At 38.3% G+C, this 27,817-nt stretch overlaps 2 protein-coding genes across 2 annotated transcripts in view; one reads left to right on the plus strand and one right to left on the minus strand.

Annotated features, from left to right (window-relative positions):
• Positions 1-27,817, minus strand: part of RB1 (RB transcriptional corepressor 1) — a 91,625-nt gene that overhangs the window by 20,598 nt on the left and 43,210 nt on the right. The gene's annotated exons all lie outside the window — the stretch shown is intronic.
• On the plus strand, positions 12,612-14,181 carry LPAR6 (lysophosphatidic acid receptor 6). Its single transcript, XM_085324985.1, has one exon. It carries the CDS (start codon positions 12,828-12,830, stop codon positions 13,848-13,850), a length of 1,023 nt encoding a protein of 340 aa, XP_085181111.1. The 5' UTR covers positions 12,612-12,827; the 3' UTR covers positions 13,851-14,181.

Genomic DNA, 27,817 nt, shown 5'->3' on the forward strand with positions numbered 1-27,817 from the left:
AAAAAAACCACACGTGGTTTACCCTAAAGCATTAAATGAGTGATGTGWTACAGTAATATACGAACGGCCCCAACAACAAAATAGTAAGATATACTTTTTCTGATAAGGCATATTAAATAATCAAACGATCAAAACCTCCCTGTTTCCTGTGATCTCATTAAATTACAGATCGAAAAAAGCATTATACTCAAACAACAGTATATTTTTCCCTACCAAAATTGTTTAGCTCTCAGACAGAAGTTCTCTGTCATTTGTAGGTAGAACAAAAAAAGTTCCAATATTTCTGCTGGAACAATTACATTTTACAAATCTTATGCTGAGAAAATTGGAGTGTTCTGCTCTAAGTTTTACCTAGGAAATTTAAGGAAAAGAAGATAAAATTAGCTTCTAAAGAATTTTTTTAAAAATCAGTTGGCTTTCTGAATATTTTTGACCTGCTTTTTGGAAGAAATTTCACCAAAACATACTCCCAGAGAAAGCTTTGCTTTTGCCAAAACAACGTTACCCAACAAAAGCATTTCAAAGCCTTTTTGCTAGTGCTGGAGTCAAATTTTGGTATCCTTTTTAGCTGTTTAAAAGCATACTGATCAGTGTTTTAAAAGGCCCTATACTGATTTTTAAACGTGGTCAGACTGTGAGGCAGCAGAGCGCCTGCTTAAAATTAAATATCCAAACACTGTGTTTTACTGGAGTTGCACACAGTCATGTCAAACTTGGTACTGTTTACTTTCTACTGAGTGAGAAAATCCTGGGAGGTTTGCATGCCTTGGAAGCAGATCTCTCACTCTGACAAAGAGGCTTCCAGAAGCCCCCCAAAACGTTTTGCTCTAGCTCTCAAACTCCAGAGCATAAAGTTCACACGTTACGCAGAGTAYGCTGCAATCTGAAAACTGTTGAATTTTACAGCTTCTCTTACTATTCACACTTAGGAAATTATTTGCTTGGAAAAATAAATATTGTTACTTAGGAAAAACAAAAAATAAAATCTTAGCTGCAGCCTAGCCATTTCTCCAAAGCCTACCTTTTGGATGCTTTTTATTCCAATCATTTCCTGCCATAAGCATGCTGGCCAGTGCTGAAGCTCAGCATGCTCAAACTGTTCACACGTGAGATGAAACTTGCCCCTCATGGGTGGTTAAGGAACACCGACGGGCTTTAGCGCAGCTCGGACAAAGGCGACACGAAGGCATTTCGGCTGACAGGTCYACGCAGGAAGAACAGCGCAGATGCAACGGCACTGTCAGGTGGATTAACRGAGCCACACAGCTGTGCCACACTTTCACCTTCTCACCTGAAACCTTGAATCATTTTTAAGAAAGGCTGCGGATGAGAAGAAAGGGTTCACTTTTTTGAACAAAGATTCTACTTTATTAACTCTACTACAAATAATAGCTCTGCAAAAATTACCCTACAAGAAGTGTCCATGAAATCTAAAAGCCAGGCCTACCGTAGAATTTTGTTGCTTTTAAATAAGCAAAAAATGTCTGCTCCAGGCAAATTAAAGTAAGGGCAGCACTGTTTGCAGCAAGAGCAGCAAGGTTGACCTTGAAATCTCAACATGTCACTTCTGGTAAGGAAACAGGCCGCTTTCACGCTGACTCACTCTTAGATGCATATAGTTGTTTTCTGCATCTATGTATTCCAGTATTTCCCTGTCTCAAAAGAAGACAGACAGAGAACACACGGAAATAGCTCTGCCAGAAATTTGTAGAGGAATTGCTTTGTCTCAGATGCAGTTTTATCCTGCTCTCCTTGCTCTCGCTGTAGATGGCACGCCTACTGCTGCTTTTGGTTAGTGGGGTTGTTATGGGCGGCTCCATATCTCAGTAGAAATAGGTCAATATAAAACTTGCACACAACCTAAAGCAAGTGTATAAAGTATTAAGGTCCAGTGTATACCCGCAAGTACAGGTAGCTAGCAGGGAGAAGCTTTACATATAGATGTCTCTGTTTTAAAAAAGCACGTACAAGCCACCTCAAATCAGATGCAGAAATCTATCAGTAGTTATCCTGAGTGCTTTGGGTTTTTTTGAACTTAAATATCTAAGAAATGTCCTTTTTTTTTTTTTTTTGGTCATGCAGTGTGTATTCTCTATATGCATGGTGAAGCAGATGCATCAACAATAAGCCATAGCAAAAGCAATAGAACCTTTTTACCACTAACTTTCAAAGAAATTAAATACTATAACTCAAAGCATTCCTGAAGTTAGACCCCCAAATGACAGGCTCAAAGAACCTGAGTTTCTCTCTCTGCTACCTGCCTTTCTTTGTTTTAATTGCAGGCTACAGGAGGGACCTGTACCACTGYTGCCTGCTAACGGTGCAAATTCATTGACATGAGCCTTTAAAACCTCAAAACGACAGATGAAGAGGGAACTGATACCAATATTGAAGACAGTCAACCCAAAACATCTACCCTTCTGAAGTCAGCAAGAAAACCTGCGATATCTTTAATGAAATCTGGAACAGGTCTTCGACATACCAAGTTCTCCTCTTCTATCACCACGATTCATCTTTAATAGCAAAGCAAAGCATGATCAATACACAATCAGGTGTTACTACTGCTCATTTTTATATTGGTTTAAGGAAAAGTTAATCAGGCACATATTGCTCCTTTTTGTCATGTTATAACCACCACTATTTCAAACTAATTATATGGAATTAAATTATAAGGTGGTACTATTGAAGCATAGAGCCTGATGATCTTAGCAGAGGCTTCTAAACCTCAGATGGCCAAAATTAAGTTCATGTCAGGACAAGTCAAAACAATAAAGACTCAAAAGTCTCAAAGTTGAACACTTCACCACAACACTTACAGTGAAGTTTCACAATTAGCTTAAATCAACTGAAATGCATTAATGCTTCCCTAAGCTGTGCTTCCTCGTCTGCACTTTCTGCTCCCTCTCTTGCTTTAACACAAGCCCAGCTGTGACTGGGGAAACTACAAGCTTGTCCGCACTAGTTTTCAACCAAAGTATTTTCCTCATTCTACTGACTGCCCATATACATATGGCACAAGGGAAGAAGAGGGGGCTGAAGGTAGGGCTGTACTATTACTTCAAGCAACAGCTACATTTAAGTTAATCAAAAACATGTCTTTAGTTGTCTGGTATACAAAAATATTAGAATCCAATGTATTCAAAAAGTACAGAGAGAGTTAAGATAATGTGTACACAGCAGAAGTAGGGCATTTTAAGTCTTTCCTAAATAACAGGCACCTTATCTGCTCCCTCTTATTCCTCTTCAACACCAYCTCTCCTTGGTCCCAACCTCCTTTCCCTTTCTCCCCCTCTTTCTCAAACGATATAACTGCTAACYACTGAAACTTTGAGAAATCGCTCTTAGAGCTAATGCTTTTCAAAACTACTGCTTCCAATTCAGATATGGAGGACTTCTGCAACTGAAAGTTATCTTTCATCTATACCAGTGGACCACTGGACCACCACAGAGAGCACATGAGAAAGTATGACAAAAACTGGACACATCACTGGTATGCAGGACTATATACGCTGCATGCCGCTACCAGGATCTCAGTTAAACAACACCACCGAAAATACTTAGAGGAATCTACACTCTACAGCGCAGACAGCTCGCTCAAACCTGCAGAGGAGAGCTTCTGGTCCCAACACAGCTCCTTCTTCTAAAGCAGCTCCTATTCAAAATTTGCTCTCTTATAGTGTAAGCAATCCCTCACAAAGAGGACAATTGCAGAGAGCTCTAAAGGCCCTTCAGCATAAGATCTGATTTTATGTGGGTTTTTGATACTTTTGTAGTTGAAGTGCAAAAGAGGAAGATTTGGAGTTTTGTACTGGAAATGCTTTGCATTGAAACAATTTTTACATATGGGTTGCAAAGCAACTTGCAAATTTTCCAGGAGTCTGACCAATAGAAATATATATATATATATCTATAAACATATATATGTATGTATATATGTGTGTATATATATATATATTAGCTTCTGAGTCTTGCTCAATTCATTCTAGGATTTCAGCAAAGAGAAGGTATAAAAATGTGCAAAGCATCTCTTTTGTCCTTCCTTCTGAGTTCTGACATTTGTTTCTTAAGTATTATACATCACTGAAAATATAAAAGTTAGAAGCAGTAAACAATATAACAAAAATTTCATGAAATCTTGAATTTGTGTGTCAAAGAGCTTCAGAGCATGGGCTGAAATGAAGGAGCAGCGGTAGGGGAAGTCAGTTGAAATACTTTCAGTGCTATTTACCAGTATTAATGATATGCTAAGTAATCACGTAAGCAATCTTACAATACAGACATGAAAGAGGTTATTTGCTGACTTACGCTTTTAGAAAGTAATAGTTCTTCACATTAATCTCAAGTTCCAAGTTCTGCTTTTGGCARCTGAAATCCTTAGACAAGCATTTTCATGTCAGTATTTATCTACGCTAATTATAGCTTACCAGCTTGAACAACTCTTATGAAACATTTTTTTTTCTCCTAACTTCTTACATATCAGTTTTGTGAAGGAAATCAAATTAATACCATAGTTTTCTTTTGTGTTTTTTTAAACTATACAATTCACATAAATCTTTTTGAATGACTACGGCAAATTCTTTCTATAGCTTCATTATGTTATCCCTTATAAAAACAGAATAGTAATGTGAATGTGGGCTTTGTGCTCGCTCTGCCAAGTTGAAGTTAAAAACCTCATGAAGTCAGAGACCTCTAGTCTTTTTGTCAGAATTACAAGAGGCTGCAAGCACTTGATGCAGTGGCTGCAAGCAATTTGGCATAACAGTGAAACACATCTTTTCAAAATAGGTGGATGAACACCAGCAGTCCTGACATGGAACCAGCCTACCTCAATCCTGGCAAGAGAAGAGTATGTGTTGGGCAGAAACTTAAATGGAAAAATAACAAGTAATTACTTCAGAACTAAATAAATTTGAAGATTTATTTCTACAGGGTTTTTTCCCATCCCATTTCATCCTGTATGTTTGGAATAGCTTCCAAAATAATTCATGAAGCTTCTTCAATTTCCTCTCGTTCCTAATATTCGCTTGCCTTGGCAGCTGACTTTTTTAGTTTCTTCCCTAAAATAGTCATGGTTTTCCATTTGCAAAGTGTTTTGAATAAGAATTTTCAGTAATGAAACATTTTTAAAATTTCTGCCAAGTCCAATTATGCTTTGAATTCTAATCTTACAACTTACAAAGCGTAAGCCTGAGTAGAGCCAGAGTTTGCCAGTCCCCGGGAAAGTCATTTTACTTATTTCCTGGACACAAAGTRGAGAGAAGTTTCCAGTACTGAAATTATTTCAATTATATTTGCAAAGTGATTGAATAAATGCAATTTTTAAGTTTATAGAAATGGAAATGACAGTTTAGGAACTCACGTATTTTRTTCTAGTTAAGGCAGCTCTCTTCCCACCTCTGACATTTTAGAAATTCATTTGACCCTGTTCCTATCCATTCAAGATAACGTTGCCAAGATTGCTTTATTTTGCTTCCCTCAGAACAATGTCAACCTCAGATTTTGAACTTTGTTTTTATGATCCTTTACTTTTTAGCCCTTCCCTAATAAACCATTCATTCTAAAGACTAAAATTCAGAAAGATTTATTGTCATCTAACTCCCTACTAACATGCAGTAAGCTCAACAATACTTTCATGTTGTAATTGTCTGGTATCCAAAATGCTTCCAGTGGAAGATTCCATACTGCTGCTTCTCTAGGCAATCTACTGTGATACACCTGAAATAGTTTTCTTGAATTAATCTATAAAACACAGCTCTGGACATCTCCTCATAATATACCTGGGTACCTGTTAGAAACCGTCAGCTCATAGTGGATAGGCTGTTGGCTCACACAGATTTCTTGCATCATTCTTGTTTGTATTAAGAGTTTATGGTACTAATTTTTGCAACCACAGTTTTTCACCAATACTAAAATATTTCTCTTCATTTTCCTCATTTTTCTAACAAACTCTTTGGTACAGTCACTGTCCCTAACAATCACGCATACAACATCTAATAAGTACACAGTGGGGCTTCTCAGGAATCCTACAGTGCATAGCAGCAGATGTACAAGAGGAATTTTCTATTATCTTGCAAGTTTCCTGCCTTGCTGAGTCACTGAACTAATCTGAAGACACAACTGAAATGAAGATTTGTTCTTTGTGCAAAGTTATTTCTCCCTTAAAGTAAGAATATTTAAAAGGGAAGAAGTTTAAATTGGCAGTCCCTAACACCCATATACATTGCTCATAATGATAGAAAATAGAAACTTAAAACTGAGGTGGGCAAGGAGACCCAAGTAGGTGTTACATTTCTTATCTGCTCTTGCTACATATACAAGAGAAAGGTTGGGGCCACCATTTTAAATGTATCAGATAAAATTGCTTGCTTCCTCCCTATATCCTTATAATCATGTTTTAAAAAAAGAAAAATCAGCTTGCACATCGAAGTTGTTTTTAGAACATAAGCAAGAACTTCAGCTAGGATTTTCCATGAGTTACAAGAAAAATGGAACTCAAGTATTTATCATTATCTGTTATCTGTTAGCGTCCAAATCACTGCCCTAACTGCTTACGTGTACTTACAATACAAACAACCAAGCTACATAGTCTCTCACATCCACTTACATAATTATAGGTAATCCTAATATGTTCATTAGTAGTAACTGGAACTTCGAGATCTTGGAGCTTCTTCTGCCATTAGACATGGCACACTCCTACCAGCACTACTTCAAAAGCTCATTTCAAACTTGAAGTGTTGTTCTTTAAAAATGCACGATCAACATGAAACATGAAAAAATGTTCAATTCAGTATTTCAAAGATTCTCCAACTTTCTCATTACATCTCTTAAGAAGTCCCCCTGTAAATTAGAGTATTTAGAAAACCTCAAGTAAAATCATATGTATTATGAAATTATATTATGTTAACAGCTACTGTGATGACTGAACACAGTTCCCAGTAGCAGCGCTAAGCAACAGAATACACTCACTTACATCTTTATTAAAAAGATTAATCTAATCCACATATATTGCTTTTCCTTTCCACCTGTATCAGCTTTTGTACATATTATTCCTAACATAAAAGTATGTTCTTTATAGTCTACTTCTCTTTATAAGATTGCATATAAAGGACAGTATAGGAAACGGTAAGTGAGAAGACTGTATAGAACTAACTGAAGCAGTTCGAAGAAATTGCTTAATCGCATATGGACACAATAAATATTGGGAAAAAATATTTCAGAACTAAATATACAGCCCTACTGTCCTCAAATTTGACTAGAGACAGTGTTTATTGAAGCCTGGTAATTGCCTTATTCATTGCATGTGACTTCTTTAAAGAAAAAAGAAACAATCCACTGTACTTAAGTTGCTCAGAGACACCGCAACAATAAAACATCTTAGCTATGTATTTATTTGGTTTTGGGTTAAAAACAAAAACTCTCTGCCCGCAAATCCAAGAGGTGAGAAAAATAAATAAAAAAAGATTCTAGCAGCCCAAATTTATAAAAAAAAAAGAGATAAATTGTCCTTTTTTTTTTTGTAAGCAAGAAAGGAACAGTTGTGTTTTCTATAAAGGAAATTCAAACAATTCTAAAGAGAAAAGAGAAGCATTTCAGACACAGAGGAATGAACTACTCCCTCATTTTATTTGGAACTTCCCTTTTGCCTTTTTTAAGCAATTACACAAACACAAAAATTATTTTRACTTAGATCTGCAGCACAAATACTGTAGCTTCCAATGTCAAAAAAAAGGCACTTGAAAGGTTTTTGGCATCCGTATATTGGAACATAGCTATCAGAGTTAACCCTTCAGTAGAAAATATTTGAAGTTTTCTTTTAACTTTCATGTGTAAGCATCAAAACATTAAGCTAACAAGTTCCCTAACACCAAGGAGTCTTTTATTCCTATGCAGAAGTTATGCAGTCTTATAGCTTCCCTTTTAAACATGAATTGCTAGATAAAAGTAGTCTGTTCTCCATCCTACAATGCTAATTTTAAGACTTGTCTACATTGTAGATTTATTAAGGAAGAACACGAGTTTTCAGTGCAATAAGTACTTTGCACTGTCTCTGTAAGTGGACAGTTATCATACTTCAAGAACAAAGCAAGCCACTTACCAAAAGCAGTTTTACAGCAACTTATGAAAGTCTGAACGGGCAGTTACTGAATGGTAGCTGAGAAGGTAAGAGTTCCTATCCCTGCTTTCTCCGCAGCTACTTCCCCATATAATTAGTCAGTTAAATCAAGTGAAGTCTTAATAGATCCTTTTGCTTGGCAGGAATCTAATTTAAAAACAAAACAAAAAAAGAATTTTTATCTTAAATATTTATCCCATTCACTAGGCATTGTAATTACCCCAGTACTGGATTTAATAAAGGGTTCTCCTCCACCTGAGGACCTCAGACTCTTTTTAACAATTAAGATGGCCTCATATCCCAGCAAGGAAATGAATGAACTTTTACACAGTAGGAAAGCACAAAATCATAGAAAATTTGACCAAAGCTGTAACAGGAAATCTGTGGCAGAGCCATAATATACTCCTTCCTGTACATATACACACCGAAACAGAAACTCCAGAAAACTAGCTAGAGTAAAAATACTTCAGAAGCCATCATTAACCTGTGAAAAGGATTAAATAAATGATAGACAACTTGAGCACAGAAAACACTGTCCTGTCAGGGTTTACCTTCATTCTGGTGGATAGACTAAGTTATTTTGCTTAAACTTGCTTAGCTGAAGTGAGCACAAGCAACTGGACTGTGCTACAGTCAAGCCTCTGCGAGCAGTAACGTAAGCTAAGATGCAGGCTGAGAGTTGTATACTGTGCTATGTGCATCCCTGGAAATCCTCATTTATAACAGTGCCTGCTCCAGCTACTTCAGAAGCACTGTAGTAACATGGTTGCCATAAATTCTTCATGCTTTTCTGTTTTTATTTTCTCTAAAGTAAGTTCAAAATTCGTTGTCATCTTTGACTACAATTTCTTCATGATTCCGGCACTGAAGATTAGAACAACATTAGAGGAACATGCAACCCCRGCCAAAAGAACTCCAAAATTTGGAAAGTCTTCAAATACCCTTTTCATTTGTGTAAAATATTTCCTTACCACTTGACTTGGACTCCTTAATTTAAGGGGTCCTGGCCCTACGTCCTAACTGAGAGCAAGCATCCAAATCTAACATCTGGGGGCAAGCAGAAACCAAAAGCTGAAGCAGCCGCTGTTTTGGCAGACAGACTTACAGCTGCTCTACTAGCAATCTGCTAGGATTATACGGAGCTTTCCTCCCAACCCTCTGCTCCATGCTAGAATACATGCACCACAAAAATCCAAGACCACTGGAGAGTGTAAGGAGTCCTAGGTATCCAAACTCTGATATCTAAAGTCCCTATAAGCTGAGCTAAGTGGTAACTTACGGGAGAAGCATGCAAAATCTGTTCACCGCAGAAGTGAGAGATTATTTCAATCATTTCACCAGCTCTTAGCTTTAAAAGAGCCCCCCACACACTCTTCCTCCATTGCCTCTTCAACAGGAAGACAAAACTTGCTGATGAAAATGCAGTTGTTGCTAATCTAGTACTAGCAGTAAAAGATAGTTCCTAACTCATCTCTGTCTCTAATTTAGAGAGAGAGGCAGATTTTCACATGTATCTCCCTTCAGCAGCAACACCGTTTCCTTTAGAGAAAAAGAACCTATAAACACATACTGCCTTCCCTGCAGCTGTTTCCTCCTGCCCCCCCTGGTGCCAAAGGAAATTTTGCCAGCGGGGAAGTAGTGTAGGCAAGGTCATTACCGCAGGAATTCTCTCCCCAAGGTAACCGATAAAGAAACGTTTTTAAGCAGCGATGGGACTCACTTAAAAGTTTTTCAAATCTGACACTACACAGACCAACATCTTGAAACTTGAGCCAATAAAAGGAAGGTGTGCAAAGTTTCCCTCCTACCTAGCATGGGGACTTTGCCAAAACGAAGGCTCCTAAAGACTTCAGTGGTTACTGATCTGCTAATTCAGATTCTTCAGCATAGAGAGGTACACAAATACACTAGCATGCAAATTAAAAGAGTACCTTATCATCAGCCTAATCTAAGAAGAGGGGTATGCAGGTCTCCTTTACCATTCAAACTTCTACAATTAAGAGAAAATGAGTCAGACTGCTGACTGAGTCATAACTATCCACTGAACTACAATATGAAATTAAAGCCTGTCAACTTGGGGCTTTTGCATTTTTCATTCTGCAGGTGGAAAACCCCTGCAGCTGAATGCTGTTTCTGGAACAATATAAAAATCACTTATTTCTTGCACTGATAGCAAGTATAAGGTGCGCACATTGTTTTTGACAAACTACAAGTCCACCGAAAAGCTGCTGCGGCTAGAGAGGGCCSCAGGCTTAGCCAGGCGCAGCGCAGACCCAAGCCCCTAGAATACAGCTCTCAGTAATGTTCCTGCTCTGAACTGCAAGAGCACTGGCTGCAGCAGAGACAGAGATGTTAAATTTTGGTACTCCAGGGAATTTTACTCCAGTAACTGAACCTGTCTCACACTGAATTTTCTGTGCAGAAAAAACTAAGCAGGGAAACTGAGCTTAGAGCTCCCTACAGCCTAATCCAGAACTCAGGGATTTTCATGGAAGAGTTTCCTTYAGGTGTGCATAGCTGCCGGGAACAGAAGCACCAAACTAAGCCACGTTGTTACAGCTGCTCTTGTGAGGGAAAGCCAGGTAAGATAACTTTATGTTAAGCTACAAAYTAAGTTACACATGAAAGAGACAGTCTGCCGAGCTCACGTTTTCATTTCTGTCCAATTTAAGAAAGTGTGCTATGCTTAGTATGAGTCTCAAGTATAATCTCAGAACCCATATATTACTTACAGTTAYGGCCTTCTACATAGAACTGGAACACCTTCATTTCACCTTAAAAATCAAGGTGACAGAGCTTCACGAAAGAAATGTGAAGCAAATCTGAACTAAGACCCATTCTAACATGTGTCTGAATTCTGTTTGACATATCTTAAACTGCTGCAAATCTCTGACATAACATGAAACCATGCCAAAACCCTATAAATAGTGCTAACACCTACTTTTACAACAGACTAGAAAATTTTTGCCTAATAGAGCCTTGCTTATGCACAGCTGATTAAAATCTAGTTCAAAAGAACCATGCCACCCAGCCTGATAAAGTGATTTGCTGTTCTAAGACTCTGAATATACTGGTTTTAGTGCCAGAAATGAATGAGTCTATCCAAGCCAATGCCAAATAAATGAGTTTATACAAACTGAGATTTATCTCATGCCTCCGCCTAAGGGGAGCAAGAGCTCCTTTTTTAAATTTATTTAACAATTTAATTAGTTACAACATTTTCATTGCATTAATCAGTGACTAATGGGAGTATTTTGTGCATGTGTGATAACTGGCTCCTTTAAATTATCAGAACCAGTTGCATAGCACAGTATTTATTTTGGCAAGCTATACTCATTTTGTGCTTTCTAAATCAAAGAAAATGCTTTTCCTACCATGAAATTTCAAATAAAGTTGAAACATTATGCAAACAGCACCATCTAACTGCTCAGAAAGTTTGAGGTATGATTTCTAATACTTAACAAATGCAAAATTTCTCCTTCCAGTGCAATATATCTCGATTCTGGGAATATCTCAGAGCAACCCACAGGCTCAAAATCTTTGAGTCTCTCCCTTTGAGTAAATCAGGTAATTTCATAGGAAATGAAATAATTTCAATGTTAAACTGTTCCTCATAAGGTATGTACCAGTATATTACAGGAATCAAGACAGAACTGCCTAACTGGTGCTTAATAATGTGTTCTATTACAACTGAAGACATCTTTTTCCAAAACTATAAGGTAAGGTAAATTCAAATGTAAAATACAAAATAAAAAAGCAAAGAAAAAAAAAGAAGTTTTTAAATGCGCAGGTTATTCAGACACTAAACTGTCAAAAGGACATTGCCATGAAAAGTTGTTTTATAAGCAYTGCTTTTATTTGAGTTAGCACCATTAACTAGCACAGAAAGAGTTAACAGGAGGCTGCAGCAGCAGGGCTGCTGGTGACCATTTGCACGCCTGCAAGGTATAGTCCCACCAGACACATTATCAGATTAAAAGGCAGGCAAACAAACTGAATTGAAACCATTCTYCAGCGAGTCCAACCTCTCCTTCCTGTGATGTCACCCTGCAAATTGAGGGAGTTTTTTCTTCCCCGCTTCAGAATGAGCCACCACGCTCGCTTGCTCGCTCCACCGGCAGCGCTCGAGGAGAAGGGCTGTATCCTGCAAGAGCAAACACGCTCTGGAATTTTATTCCTGGGCTTTCCGCCCAGTGGGGTGAGCGGGGAGCAAAGCTGAAGAGCTCGTTTTGCAGCAAGGAGGCTGAGAGCGCAATGGAAGCRCCCACATCTCGCAGAGCCCGGGAAATCGTTTTCTAACGCGCCCGCTCTTGGTTACTGGAACAGCCTTGGATGGACGAGACCTCTCCGCACGATTCACAGCCAAGAGTAAGGTATAAAGTTCTACAGTTGCTTCATCAAATTAAGGAAGAAAAAAAGAATAGGACTAAGCAAGCTTCAAGATGACCTCATCTGCCACAAGTAACRTGCTTTTTATTTTCCAAGACTCACTATGTGATTACAGTGGTATCGAGAAAAGAATGATTTCCTGGTGATTACAGGAGATGTACCCTGCTACCACAAAGCTTATGTTTCCTGTCTGAAGTTTAACAGTGAAACAGAAAATTATCAAAGCACAGAGGGCAAAAGCGTCCGGAATTTTTTAAAAAGATACAATAAACAGAAAACTACAAATCCCAGGAATTCAGACTTGTATTTTGAACAGGTCATTATAATGGTAAGCGCTAACTGTTCCACTGAAGACTCCTTTAAATATACTTTATACGGATGTATATTCAGTATGGTATTTGTTCTTGGCCTCATAGCAAACTGCGTTGCTATCTACATTTTTACATTTACGTTAAAAGTGCGCAACGAGACTACAACTTACATGCTTAATTTAGCAATATCTGATCTGCTTTTTGTGTTTACATTACCCTTCAGGATTTATTACTTCGCAGTAAGAAACTGGCCATTTGGAGACATTCTTTGCAAGATTTCTGTCACCCTGTTTTATACAAACATGTATGGGAGCATTTTATTTTTGACCTGCATAAGCGTAGACCGCTTTCTGGCTATAGTACACCCATTTCAGTCTAAGACGCTTCGAACCAAAAGAAACGCAAAAATCGTCTGTGCTGCAGTATGGATAACCGTGTTAACGGGAAGCACGCCGGCAAGCTTTTTTCAATCTACCAACCGCCGTAACAACACTGAGCAAAGAACGTGTTTTGAAAACTTTTCTGAGGCCACCTGGAAAACCTACCTATCCAGGATTGTTATCTTCATTGAAATTGTTGGATTTTTTATTCCACTAATCTTGAACGTGACCTGCTCTACTATGGTCTTGAGGACTTTGAATAAACCACTTACATTAAGTCGGAATAAATTAAGCAAGAAAAAGGTACTTAAAATGATTTTTGTCCATTTGSTGATATTTTGCTTCTGTTTTGTGCCATATAACATTACCTTAATACTTTACTCCCTTATGAGAACACAGACGCTGATTAATTGTTCGGTGGTAACTGCAGTCAGGACCATGTACCCTATCACTCTGTGCATTGCCGTTTCAAATTGCTGCTTTGACCCTATAGTGTATTACTTTACATCAGAGACAATTCAAAATTCGATAAAAAAGAACAGGTCCACCAGAACACGCGATTTCAGATTCTCAGAGRTGCACGTTTCAGAAAACTTCATTCAGCACAGCTTGCAGACCATAAAAATGAAAATATTTGACAATGACTCAACAATATAAACTGTATTAAAAAAAAATACTGGGACTAAACTGGATTTAAAGCCTGCACGTTCCTTCAGCTGTGAAAATATATTCCGATATGTAAATGTTACTCTTCCTGCACATCAGAAAAGCTTATGATAAAGCTGTAAAGATCAGTTGTAAAAGTGTTAATAGTATACAGAAAAAAAAATATTGCAAGAATTCATGTCAAATGTCTTTTTTTTTTTTAATTTTTTCTTTGACTGGCTGCATGCCAAAACCAGCAAACCTTTGGTTTCTGCTGAGGCTGTCAAAGTCCACCCAGCATTTGTCACGTCACAACCAAATAAAAACCAAGCTCCTTCCCAAAGTTAAAGTAAATGCGCCTTTTTAACCGTTGTATCGGAACCCGGTCGGGGAGAAGAGCCCCACGTTGGCCACCTTGCCACAGCCAGGGCGCCCGCTTCAAAGCCACCTTTTCTCTCGCTCTCCTCCTCCTTCCTCCCGGCGTCTTCCTCCTTACGGCCATTAAGCTTGCACGGGGTGGGGGGAGAGTGAGACTGGAGAGGCCGYGACGCTTTCCCTTCTCCCACACCTCTCTTCCCCGCCGCGCACGTGGCACGAGCGGCAGGCGGCCCCCCRGCCGACGCTCATCGCCCCCCGCCACCATCCCTCTGCTTCTGCCCGGCTCGCCCGGCCGAGCGCCCCGTCTGCCGGGCCGCGACAGCCGTTACTCTCGGCACGGTTAGCTCRAGAGACCGCACTTTCTGCTCCAAAGCTGACCCCCCCTCCCCCAAATCTGATAAAACACAGTCTCTCACCAGGAGCTTTGCCCCGTAAAAAAATTAAATCTTCCTGCAGCTCAGCCYGCCTGGAAGCCACTCTGAAAAACCGGTTTTTCTTCTCCTCTGTCTCAGGTGTCCATGTAATTATAACAAAATAACCTCTGATGACTGCAGCTAGTGCTTTAGGTACCGTACCGCTTTAATAAACTCTTTTGTGCAAAGTTCTTAAACTCAGAAGTAAAATGCCATCTTCCAAGTAAGGCGATTAGATCTCAAAGTAGTAGTTTCTTGTTAGAAAAATAAGACCTTTGTTAACACATGCATGGTTACGGGACACAAAATACTTCCCTAAAAAATTAAAAGACACAGTAGATTTTTATAATGAATCTTCCTCTTGATACTTGCATCACAGAAGTATTTTGTGTCTCAAACGTAGCATTTAAAATTTCAAATGCAAGCTTTTGCAAACTTTAGAAAGTTTAAAAATGAATTACTCAAGAGCCAGTGCTAACAAAATTGACCTAGACATCCCAAAAAGTCAAAGACGTGTAAAAAGCAAAATCTACATATACCATTGTTACAGACAGGAMTATATACACAAGAGTATTTTAAAATGTCCTTCTATATATGTTTCTCAGCTATTGGAATGCAGGGTATGTTTTCCTGAAAATTAAACATCACTGTAAGWTACAATATTTAAAAGGGAAAATTAAGTAGCAACTGTTGGTTTCCCCAACTCAAATAATAAGGGGGCGAAAAAGGGAAACAGAACTAAAATGAACTTGCATTTTGGATTTTGRGCGCTCAGTTCAGACACAGATACACTACTACTAAATGAAGCACTTTTATTTCTGGCCGACATACAGAAGTATGAATCAATTTGGAGAAAACGCATACTGGGCTATCAGCATTTACAATACATTATGTGATTGGGTTTCCTCCGCAAAGCCTTTGCTCAACTGTCAGAAGTCCATTATGTATYAGCAACTACCACTGAAAAGCCCGAGTTACTTGCAAAGGCTCTTAGAACTTCAGGCTGACACATGCACAACGCCGTTAAACTAAAAACTCATTCTCTACGCACTTAACTTATAAAAGAAAATGCAAGTAATTTGAACTAAACTATAACAAAGGTGGCACAGATTTAAATGTCTAATACAAAAAAAAAAGACAATGATCTCAGCTGGGAACCCTAAACTCTTGTAATTCACACCCATCTTCACCCACATGTAGGTGAAACCCATTAGGAATACAAATTCTAAACATGATTTCCATATTAAGAAAAAGTACAAATTTGAAGTTCAAAAATGTTATGCAGAATTCTGTTTTGTTTTTGAAGTCAAGTGACTCCTYTTGYTTCTTCCAAAAACTTGYGGAATAAAGCTCTTTATCTCACTGYTGGGCTATGTTTCAGCAGTTCTTCCCTTCCTGAGCATGTTACTTGGTTGAGTGACAACTTGTTTAATCACATCTCCGTGTTGCATGAGCGAACGCCACTGCAGCCTCACCCTAATAAAGGGAAGCTGCTCTGAGATTATGCAACTACCAAAAAGAAAATCACTCACTTAAAAGCAGAATAAGCAGATGAAGACATGTATGGGCACTGCCCTGTAAATCAGGCCTTCCTTAATTCAAATTCAATCTTTGTAAAGTACTCTAGCTTCCTCATCTACAAAGTGCAGGTACTCCACATTTACCACAAAAGTAGTGAAAATTTAGTTAACTATAAGGCTTTTTCTTTTCTTTTTTTTTTCTTTTTTTTTTTTTTTTTTTTTTTTTTTTTTTTTTTTTTTTTTTTTTTTTTTTTTTTTTTTAAAAACAAAGTAAGCAATAATTGATAACTGACAATTAATGAGCAGTTCCAAAAGACATGGGGGAAAAAAAAGCAAATGTTCTATGAACCTTACTTAACATCAGAAAAGTAAAATTTGAAACAAAACTTTTGGGGTAAGGAATATCTTTCTTTCAGGATCTGAATAGCAAGCACCCTGTAAGTGATGGTCCTGCATCTTTTAAACAAAGTTCCAAGCTCTGCCACAATTAAAATACATTACCCAAGCAATCTAGGAGGTACTGCTTGAAATAATTCTCTTGCTTGAAGAAAGCAGTGCTTGATACTACCAAATCTAATCAAAAAGTTTCACAGAGCTCTGTTCGTTACAACGTTCTGTGCAGTTATACATAAGCACGAAGGATAGCTATGAAACTGTTCTAATATATGACTGCTAATAGTCTCCAAATCAAAATGATTTCATGATCAAGTTGAAGCTCCTACATGAGACAGATGTCAGGGTCAACCATGTTTTGCTGGAGTATTTGGCAGTAACCTACAGCAAAACTCCAAAACGACATGAGGCAAGCCCTGCTCAAAAAAAGCCAGTTAGAAAGACACAGAAGACGAACTGTTTGGAGCAATTATCTTGTCTGCAGGAAGCAAGATAAATAGTTTATATTTTAATGAATATTTTCATGTTCAGTATTTTAACAACTCCAGTGCATGAATCATACTATAACACGGTACCTCACTAGACGCATGCATATAATGCTGAGAAAAAACAGACTCAAGCACTATCTAAGGGGAGTGTCTGCTTTAGAAAGCCCTGTTCAGATAATTCTCGAGCTTGAGATCTGACTTTTGAAACTACTTAGAAACCTTCCAAGGTCGACGAAGCTCTAGACGCATGCACAAGTATACCAAAGTGTATGCTAGCATCAGATCAAAAATCTATTTAAATGAGTTTGATAGAAAGGGCATATTGGACTTTATACTGTTTTTACGTTCAACTTGAAATTTGAATTTCTGGCTTTCTTCAGAATAGAATACAAGGCAAAATSAGCTTCATTTGATATATGTCCTTGAAATTTACAGAAATACAGCACCAATACCAAGGCAAATATTTCTTTACATTGTTCATTTGAAAGCATTTATAAAGCCACAGTAGATACTTCATGGAGGTTAGAAATCCTGAGCTAGAATCAACATCCAAACTTTAATTTCTTAATAAAGTAACTTCAGTCATCAAAATGCAAAGACTGAAAAGGAACTTGTGAGATGAGGTAGAAGATACAAATGGTTGCRCTGGATGAGATCCCAAACATTCACCTAACCTAGAAATCCAGCAGCGGCAGATGTTCAGTAATACTCAAAGAACTYTTCTTCCATGAACTTGTCCCATCTCCCTCCAAACTCATGTAAACATCTAACATCTGCAACATTCTGCAGCAAGAAGTTCAAATCCTGTGGAGAAAAATACCTAACCTCATTCGTTTCAAATCTACTGATTTCATTATTGTCCCTCACTTTCTTTTGGAAGAGGAAATGAGCTTTTGATTGCTAGAGTCATAGAATCATTGAATCAGGAAGGTTAGAAGGGACCTCTGGAGATCATCTAGTCCAACCTCCCTGCTCAAGCAGGGTCACCTASAGCATGCTAGACAGGGTTGCATCCAGGCGGGCCTTGAAGATCTCCAGAGAAGGAGTCTCCACAACCTCTCTGGGCAACCTGGTCCAGTGCTTCGTCACTCTCACAGGGAAGAAATTCCCCCTCACGGTCAGGCGGAACTGCCTGTGCTTCAATTTCTGCCCATTGCCTCTTGTCCTGTCACAACTGAAAAGAGTTTGTCCCTGTCCCCTTGACATCCTCCCTTCAGGTACTTGTACACAGTGATCAGATCCCCCCTCAGTCTTCTCCTCCCCAGGCTGAAGAGGCCCAGCTCTCACAACCCTTCCTCATGGGGCAGGTGCTCCAACCCTCTGATCATCTTCATAGCCCTACGCTGGACTCTCTCCAGTAGCTCCATGTCTCTCTTGTSCTGGSGAGCCCAGAACTGSACACAGTACCCGAGATGAGGCCTCCCCAGGGCTGAGGAGAGGGGCAGGATCACCTCCCTGCCCCTCAGAGTCTCCATGTCAGTCCTGATTATATCGACCTCTGTCACCTCTATCAAATTACAAAGTGATTTTCATTTGCACCTTTAACCAGCATCATAGCCAAAGATGAGATTTTCAGAACTAGAAAAAGAATCTGGATAAAATCCCAGCGWACCCAATGGGGTTTGTACTGATAACTTTGAAAATCCCACTCAAGCATGTCAACCCACTGCATTATTTATTCTTCCAAATTGCTTTCCAGGAGCTTTATAGACAAAGCATATTTCATTCATATTTTTCCAGCAGTAAGTATATCTTAAGGGTTCATATGTCTGGGTAGACCTGTAAATACTGATAAGCTCCTTTTTTCTTTTCTTTTTCTTTTCTTTTTTCTTTTTTTTTCCTTTTTTTTTTTTTGGCCAGATTCTGTTATATGTGCTATACTTCAGGGTAGGTGGCATTTGATACTACTGGCAAAAGGCAAGAGGATACACTTCAAAAGCTAAGGCAAAATGTAAATCAAAAAACTGAAATTACAAATATAGAAGTTAGAAATGTCTGAGCTGAATTAGTTATCCAATCATCAAAGCACTTAAAAAAAAAAAAAAAAAAGTATGGTTGACAATTACTGAACTAGAACATTTCCAAAACTGACTCAATCAAGTTAATTTAAGATGAATGAAAATTTAGAAAGCCCCAGTTGCACAATCTAGTATTTCTGAAAGAAACTAGATACTTTTATTTCATGTAGATATTATACTTACACCAATATAATCCTCTCTCAACACTGAAGCTAYCTGCAGCCTTTCACATTTTTCATACTGCTCCAGCAGCCCAGTTCCCATCACACAATTGCTTATAAAATATGTCCAGTTTTTCCTGTCAGAAAACTGACAAAAAAATAAAAAAAAAAAACACACACACACCCATATACGTAATCTGATTTACTATAAAGCCTACCATTTTTGTTGGAAAATTAAAAATTCAGAAACTGAGAACTTAGTTTTATCATTGTTTTTCCTATTCAAAAAGCAGCGTATCATCAACTCTAGTTACAACAAAGCYGTCCAGCACTAAAAACAGTAGGATWGTTTTCCACAGTTTAAATACAAAAATCAATCTGTAAGTAATAACAAAATCCTATATGTTCCTAGTTTTCATGAAGTGATGATTCTTTAAAAGGCTAATTTCCCACTCATAGCTTTAAGTCCCTCTACCTCCATCTTTTTTAAGCAGTGAGTTGTTACTTTAAAGAGAAAAGAAATCCTTAAATGACAGAGCTAGTTACAGGAAGCTGTAACTGGAAATTACTTCCATTACCTTGGGAATACAACATCAAATGCTACAACATTGCTTCCTTATGAAAGAAACTGCATATATTAGTTGTAAGTCTTTATGCTCCTGTAAAATTTTCCAACATTAAACCTACTTACTTTTGGAAGATTGTCCTGGCAAGCTTTTTCTAAAAAGCATACTACTTATCTAACAGAAACTGAAAGAACTGACCACTAAGAAGCAGTGCGGGTGACAAATAGTTTACCATTTGCCGCAGCATTAAGAACTACACTTGAGTACATTTGCAATCATCTATAATAAAAYCTTGATACTTTCCATGTAGCCACAGCATTACAGATACTTCTTAACATAGAAATTAGCTATTAGATGTATAGCAAAACATGGCAATAAGCTTAGAATACTGATGACAAACAAGTCCAGAAATATCTACATTTTCAGCCTGAAGATAAGTATCTCTTATTAGAGAGAAGTATATCTTATTCACGTTCAAAAACTCTTGGTTTACATGTGGCATAAGGACTACTTGTTACTTAACATTTTTCAAATGCAAGAGAAAGCTTTATACCTACTACACGCTCAAGACCGATCCAATGTTTCACATGCTCCCGCACTGTGGATACACGCAAAAAATGTTCTGCAGCTAATTCTGTCCAGAGAAAATCTGTGAGTTTCTCTGAGCTTCTCAGAAGTTGGGAGCAAGGAGCAGGCAAAAGCCTGGGTATGCAGACACCATACCATGCACAGGCTCTGTTCTGCTCAGGCTGACTCCAGAGCGGGATGCACCAGACAGCGGCAGTTCATGTAGGTATCCAAGTCAGAAACAGTTTAACTGGGTAAGACATTAGTTGCCCAACACTGAACTGTCAACAGGCAACTTACCGACTTTGGCGTAACCCATTCTGACAAGCAAACTCACCGCTGAACAAAAAGCTTGAATAAGAACTAGAAGAAATACATTTCTGGAGGATCATGAACACTAGATCTGTTCAACAGTTCTGAACACACCAGAACCCTCWTACCTGGTAAAGATTTTGTACTGTTGGCAAATTACCATAAAATATGCACTCAGTACAGCTATCTAACTGAAATACCATTCATCTACCTAAAGAAGCAGGTATATTAGCAGATAGATATATATACACACACAGAAAAAGTGAAAAGAGTGAAAACTTATGTTAGTTCTGCTATTAATCTTGCTCATAAAGTGAGCAAGCGTACTTGGCCTACAGAAGAACCACACCAAAATATGTGCTTATGCATGCAACAATTCAGAAAGAAAATGCAGCAAGTAGGAGAAACCCCTACTTTAATGGCATGTAATTTGGTAGTTTGAGTAGGTAGTTACCTCCCTGAAAGCTTGAGAACTGGGCAYATGGGTGAAAAAAAAAAGTAACATTAAAATGTATATTTGACAGCACAGTCTGCTTATTACYGGAAATAGCTTCTATCTGCTACAGTAAAGTTAACTATAGAATGAAACAAAATAGTAGTAAGGAAAGACAGTTATTTAGAAATGTGACTCAAATAAAGAAAGCAAAGTTGTCAAAAATTCATCTTCGCACTACCAGTTATATCAGCTAAAGATTTACACCTGAGCAAGAGTATCCCATTCCAAAGAGGGAGTAGCACAGATATGGCTGCAGAATTCAAGCCAAGCATTATTTACCTTCCTATTTAAAGAGAYTGTTACATTAATTCCCCTAAATTCAGCAAGACTTTAAAAAAGTGAAAGAACTGCAAATACATCTCTACGATTTTTTATATATCTTTTCTTCACTGGCAACCTTTTAAATTCCTACAACAGATTTATAATACCGATACTGCAATACTGCAAAATGAAAAGCTGAAGTTCAAACAATCTAAAAGCAGACTACAACAGAAAATGTAAGTTTTATAGCCAGGGTACGACTGCCAAAGCATYGAACTATATACAGAAGCGCACTGAAAAGCAAAGATCATCAGAAAATGATTTTTATTATTTCTTGTAAAATGTTACCAATAATCAGGACAACCTAAAGGAAAAAAGATCACACAACATGGTATCATGTTRATCATGTTTATTTATAGAGCTATATCCTTGTTCGGGACTGCTCTAGACACAGGCAAGGTATCATTACATAGCTAGATACTGCAACAGGTGTAGTCGCAGCTGCATGCAACACAGGCTACAAAACCTAGCTAGCATGCACAGCTGCAAATACGTAGTCAGAAAGAGTCCTATAACTCTGCTTCTACACATTGGTAACAGTATTCAGCTTAATTATAGCTCAGTGGCTCTATGTGACAGAAGCCACAGCAGCAGCTATAGGTCTGATATATTGCAAGCAGCCACCTCAAGCAGAATGAGATGCAATTAAAGAACTACATCTTGTTAACACCCTCTCAATGTTGAAAGGAAGGGGAAAAACAGTTATGAAGACTAATATTAAACATATGATTCATTTCCGCTAACCTTAACTGAAAAATATTTTGTATCTAGTTTAGGCTGGTCCCTGARACAGATGTTCTCTATAGTCAGTGGAGAGAGGTACCTTCAGAAAGTAAAAGCATATTTTAGGACGGAATTAAAAATAAATAGAATGGATTCCTCTCTGGAAGCACCTCTGTCTCTCAAGTATACATGTGGCCAACTTTCAGAAGGCTAGCAAGGTAGTATCCATATCCCCTAACAAGGGAAACTCTGCATTTTAGAACAGTAGATAAAGTAGAGAAAGCTGAAACCTTACTCAAGAACAGCACCCAAATTTCAGAGAACAAAAACAGACTACATGGTTGCTGTGTCTTAAGTAATCCCTCTGGTCATGTTTGTACTTGAATCAAAACAACCTCTTAAAGGTTGGGCTAACTTGGTATACCTGCAATAGAAAAATCTATTAATACTGCATTAACTATGACCAGCATCTTGCAACTCCAGCAACTGTTCTGTCCCCTTAGTATCTGCCTATCAAAAACTGAAGCCATTGCTAATATTGACAGAAGCTGGAAATGCAGGACAGCTCTAAAAGTGTTCTGGACTCTCTTCCAGTAGCCTAGAGGATTTGRTTGGATAATAAACACCCAAGCATGAGTAACAGCTTTACTCATCTTCATCATAAACAGGAGTGGCAGGGAAGACTTTGAAAGTGATGGTGCAGACACTGGAGTGAAGACAACTGTTCAGTGTTTTTTCTGGTTTTTCACTTTGCCTTCAGTTTTGCCTTTCAATCTAAATATATTAAGGCAGATAAAAGTTTCAAACCTCAAAAAGCATAATACAATTCCTATTAAAAAACTCTTTAGAAGCTCGTATATATGTGCGTATATAGATTTTATTCATGTATTTATTAAAAAATACATATATGCTCAAACTACAAAACATATATACACACAAAAAGCAGCTATCTTACAGATGTCTATAAATGTGCCTAATGTAGAAAAAGCAGGAATTATAAAACTGCCACTTGGTTTAAAAGCCTTGATTCAGAAGGCTTTTCAGCTATAGTTACGACAACTGGAAGCGATGGAGCTCATTCTTAATCTTGTCCCCCAAAAAGTACAGGCAGCAAAAGCAGTGTGATTCTTTAGCACTATCATGCTATGCAGCAGTGATGGCAGTGACCTCTTTTTAATCACACACACTTCTGGAACACACTCACAGCGTAAGCAGAAATATATTTAGTATGTACAGACAGAAAACCTCAAATGAACTCTCAGTTCCTTTTGTAAGGTTCAAAGCTGCACCACTCCTAGTGTAACTTTACAAAAAAGGCGCATGGCAAGCATGTGGAATGGCATAATTTGGTGAGACTGAGCACGCTATATTTTTCCCTCATAAGACAAGCCCTAGAAAATTCTAAATTGCAAGTCACAGCCCACAGCAACCTACACACCAAGATAGAATATTTTGTGCTGAAACTCCAGAAGAACAACCACAAAAGATTGATGATGGCTGCAGGAACAACCTGCTGCCTGCAATTCTTGAGGTACCCATCTTTACACCAGTGAAATTCTGCAGGTATTTCATATTCTGCTAGTGAGCATGCTCAGAAATGCTGTCATTCTGGATAAGTCAAACATTCCTTTGTGCCTATGGCTGTCCCCGATACACAAATTATGTAAGGTCTTTGAAAAGCAAAATTTATGAAGGCATGAAAAGAGCATGTTTGGCATAAACTAGTTTCGCTGAGGGAAACGAGCTGGAAACATGTATGATTCATAGAGCCCAAACGAGAGACAGGAGGAGAAGACTTGACTCCTTTGCCAGCACCTAAGTTGCTCTCGTGGTGGATCCCATGATTCCCTCTGTAGCCCTTAGCAGAACAAGCCATGGCCTATCCTAAGGCCTTGTGGGGCAAGGCACAGCTTGCATTGCACAGCTAAACTTTCTCCATCTCTAGCCCACACCAGGAATTGAAAACAGTCCCTGATCTGCATTACATCCCAAGCCCCGCCTARGTGTTATCTGCAAGAGCGCTGGCCAAGGCCAAAACATGCCAGGAAACCCATTACCAATGAAATGCCCCAGATGACGGTGGGACAGTACTCAAGCCTGAACCACAGTCCCTTTTACGCTGTCAGTATAGATGTAGTCCCAAACTCCAGTCCTCGCTGCCTGACCCTTCCTCAACAGCCTGTCAGCAAGGTTTTAAGATCAGTCTTCTACCACAACAGTAAGCAATTTCTCCAGTAACCCTACTGTGAAAGTATTGTTAATATGACCATCACTTCTCCTTCAAGCTTTAGAAGCAAGGACTTAGATGTCCAAGTCAAAGTGAGGGCTAAAACTGCATGCAAATACCTACCTCCAGAAGAGGTATAGGACTTCAGACATATATCTAATAGAAAATGCTAGACAGAAGGATATGTACCACAAGACAACATACTAACTTCCACTTCACTTAATCATGGCTTAATTCATCCATCCAAGGAGCACAGCAACCTAATTTGGAATTGTACATGGCACCCATGAAAACGGGCACTGGAAACTTAAATGCAGTAAACTGCACAACAGTCAAGTCCTTTTCTGGATCTGAGCATATGCTGACATAGTTACAGTTTGCAGTCAAAAATCAGAAGGCTGTAKAGTTAAGCTTGTACTATACCAAATACTAATGCATACTTCACTCTACTCCTTACACTTTACCCTGATCTGGATTTACCTGACACATTTTCACAATGTTAAAYGTGCCTCTTCAGTATTTTTGTCCTTACTACRTGATTAAGTAGGTCTGCTGTCATTCCAGCTCAGTGAGTTTGTCATACTAATGCAACAAAATACATTCTTGGGGAATACATTATTCTCTTTAGGAAGGTATTTCCACCACAATGAGCTACATAATTCAAAACCAACAAGTCTTTAGCGTGGGACGAGGCAGCCAAGTACAAACATAAACTAACTCAGCTGACAAACATTTATGGCAAACATTCAGTTATATTAATCAATGATACACTATACAAAGTAGCACGGTAGCTTTCATTACAAGTAATTAWCTGACAATAAAACCACAGAGAGGAAGAAGGAGCCGATATAGGAGATGCCTTACGGAGCACAGTTTAGACATTTAGATATTTGAAGGTACACATCAGAATAAAAGGTTTACAGAGCCTGAGGACAGAGCAAACTAAAATTGCCTACTTCTGATTGTATTTTATCCACTAAGAGAAATAATCTTGAACAGACATCTTCACCCCGAAACAATAATTAAAATTCTAGGTCACAATACACCTCAAAACTGATGTTCTTCCTTAAAAAATAAAAATACCAGTTAGGGTAGCAAACGTTGAGAGCAACTTCAGATCATCATTCTATTTTTTTTTCTCTCTCTCTCACACACACCCACCCCAAAAAACTCAAAGCTGTCTGACCAAAATCAGCCCACTGCACAGGGATGTAGATAGCACACTTCCCCACTACCTTCTGGGCTGGGGTGGGGGATATTAAAGCAATACAGCTGCCTCCAATTCCTGCWAACAGCAAAAGCAATTGGGTACCTTTCAGAGCTGCAGTCCCACAGGGAATATCTTTGGATACCTTGTGTTCATGCAGATGCACTGAAGGGTAACAGCAGAACCACTTGCCACCTCTAGACTGGCCAGTAAGGTACGGACACGCTTCTTTCTAGCTTGCCTTACTGGGCTAGAATGAATTACCATGTCTTTTGATAAGGCCGCAGCTGGTCTGCGGCTCCAGCCCAGAAGAACTAGACCCTTTCACTACCCTGTTTCGGGCAGCTGAAGCTTAAAGGAACAGAAATGCTTTGCGCATCTCGCCTCTGGCTCACCAAAGTCTGCCTTACAGAAACAGTGTTTTGTAGTGCGGCCCAAACTATTTTAAATATGCCAAATATGACTTGAACCACATATACACTCCATACCCAACACTTACTATACACGTGACAAGCCGTTCACAAGAACTCTGCTCCCTAAGCAGCAGCATGAACAATATGAAAGAATTTTAGTAACTTGGCTGTTCCTCCCTGTTAGCTTACGAACAAAGTGCAAATTGAGAGGCAGGGAAGTACAGCTGTATTGGACTGTATATAGCTATGGAGAATCTTATCTTTGRCTTTGTTTTGTTGTGTTTGTTGAGTCATTCAAGAAAGTAAACAGATAACAGTCTAACAGATAATTTACGTCATGCTATTTCCTGAAAGCAAATGTATTTCAAATATTAAAAGTTATATAGACGTTCCATGCAAGGTAAATCCTGAAAATTAATAGACTTGGTGTTTGATTTACTTGCACTGAAAATCTGTTCTTTCAAACACACTGCAGCAAGCAGCAWCATTTGAATGAGCTGTGTGACACAGCAGCTGAGAGGGCTTTCTCTAAGGGAAGTTCAAAGATTCTAGAATTTGTTCGTACAACCTTCATTTCAGATATTCAAAACAGTTATTTTCTTGGCTGGCTGCAAAAGAGATCAGCTGAACAGTTCTGGAAAAGGCTGAGTATGAACTCTCAGGTTGGCAATAACAGGCTATATCCATTTCATGGAAAAAGGATTTTAATTATGCCAGAGTTTAAATCATACTGATATGATTATAAATACAATTTAAAATGATATGATTATAAATACAATTAAAAAAAAAAAACACACTGTACGGTATACTTGTGTTTTACCGATAGAAGTTTTGCAGCATTAGTAACAGATTCTAAACTCAAGTCTACGTGACTGTATTTGGAAGTATCAACTCATTTAYAGATAATTTTTAGAGTGGGTAAAAGGTGTTCCTCCCCTTGGGGTCTGATAAAGATTGAAGAGAAGACTTTTCCAAACGAATTAGTCAGCATGGAGGCTCATTTCTTAAAACTAAGATATATTGAGAACAAACTCCAAATTTTTCCACCCTTTATTTTGCCTGGGTATGTTTTTTTTGTTAAAAGAAAGGATGACCTAGAAAAGTCTCATCTACTTCCTAAAGTACTGATGACTAAATCAGCTAGCTATGCAAAAGCAATAAACATATTCACAATGACTAGCAAAGGAGTAATATATTATCTTGAAATAGCACTAAAACCCAGAATCCTTCACATTCATTCTATATAGCTTCCAAAGTCAGCTAAAGGTCAGATGCACTCCTAAGATTTTTCTTCAGAGAAGTCAGGCAAGGCATTTTTCCTCATGAAAGCTCAGTGACAAGCAAATCTACAATAAATTTAACCAGGCAAGGCATTTTTCCTCATGAAAGCACAGTGACAAGCAAATCTACAATAAATTTAACTATTCTGTATTTTAATTTCTCATTCCATTTAAAAATCTCACGTTGTAGTCCTACTTCCAAAAGCAGCTGGTAGAACAAGAAAAGATTGGATACATAGAGCCAATACACCTGACATCCCAAATAGCGGGACAACCTTGCAATGAATTGTTTTGCCAGTCAAGAAAGGTAAGAACTAAACAAAACCACATGGTGCATTATGGAGTATCAGGATTAGATTACGCATTTTTTTTTATAAATAGCTAAATGTTTTTCAATTAGTGCTATTCTTACTTACCAAGTTACACTTAAAAAAAAAAAAAAAAAAAAAAAACAAGCCCTCCATTCCATACTTTTCTTCAGAGTATAAATTCTCCT

This window comes from Rhea americana, unplaced genomic scaffold (genome assembly GCF_003343005.1).
Source record: "Rhea americana isolate MKP2758 unplaced genomic scaffold, rheAme1 scaffold_95, whole genome shotgun sequence".
NCBI lineage: Eukaryota > Metazoa > Chordata > Aves > Rheiformes > Rheidae > Rhea > Rhea americana.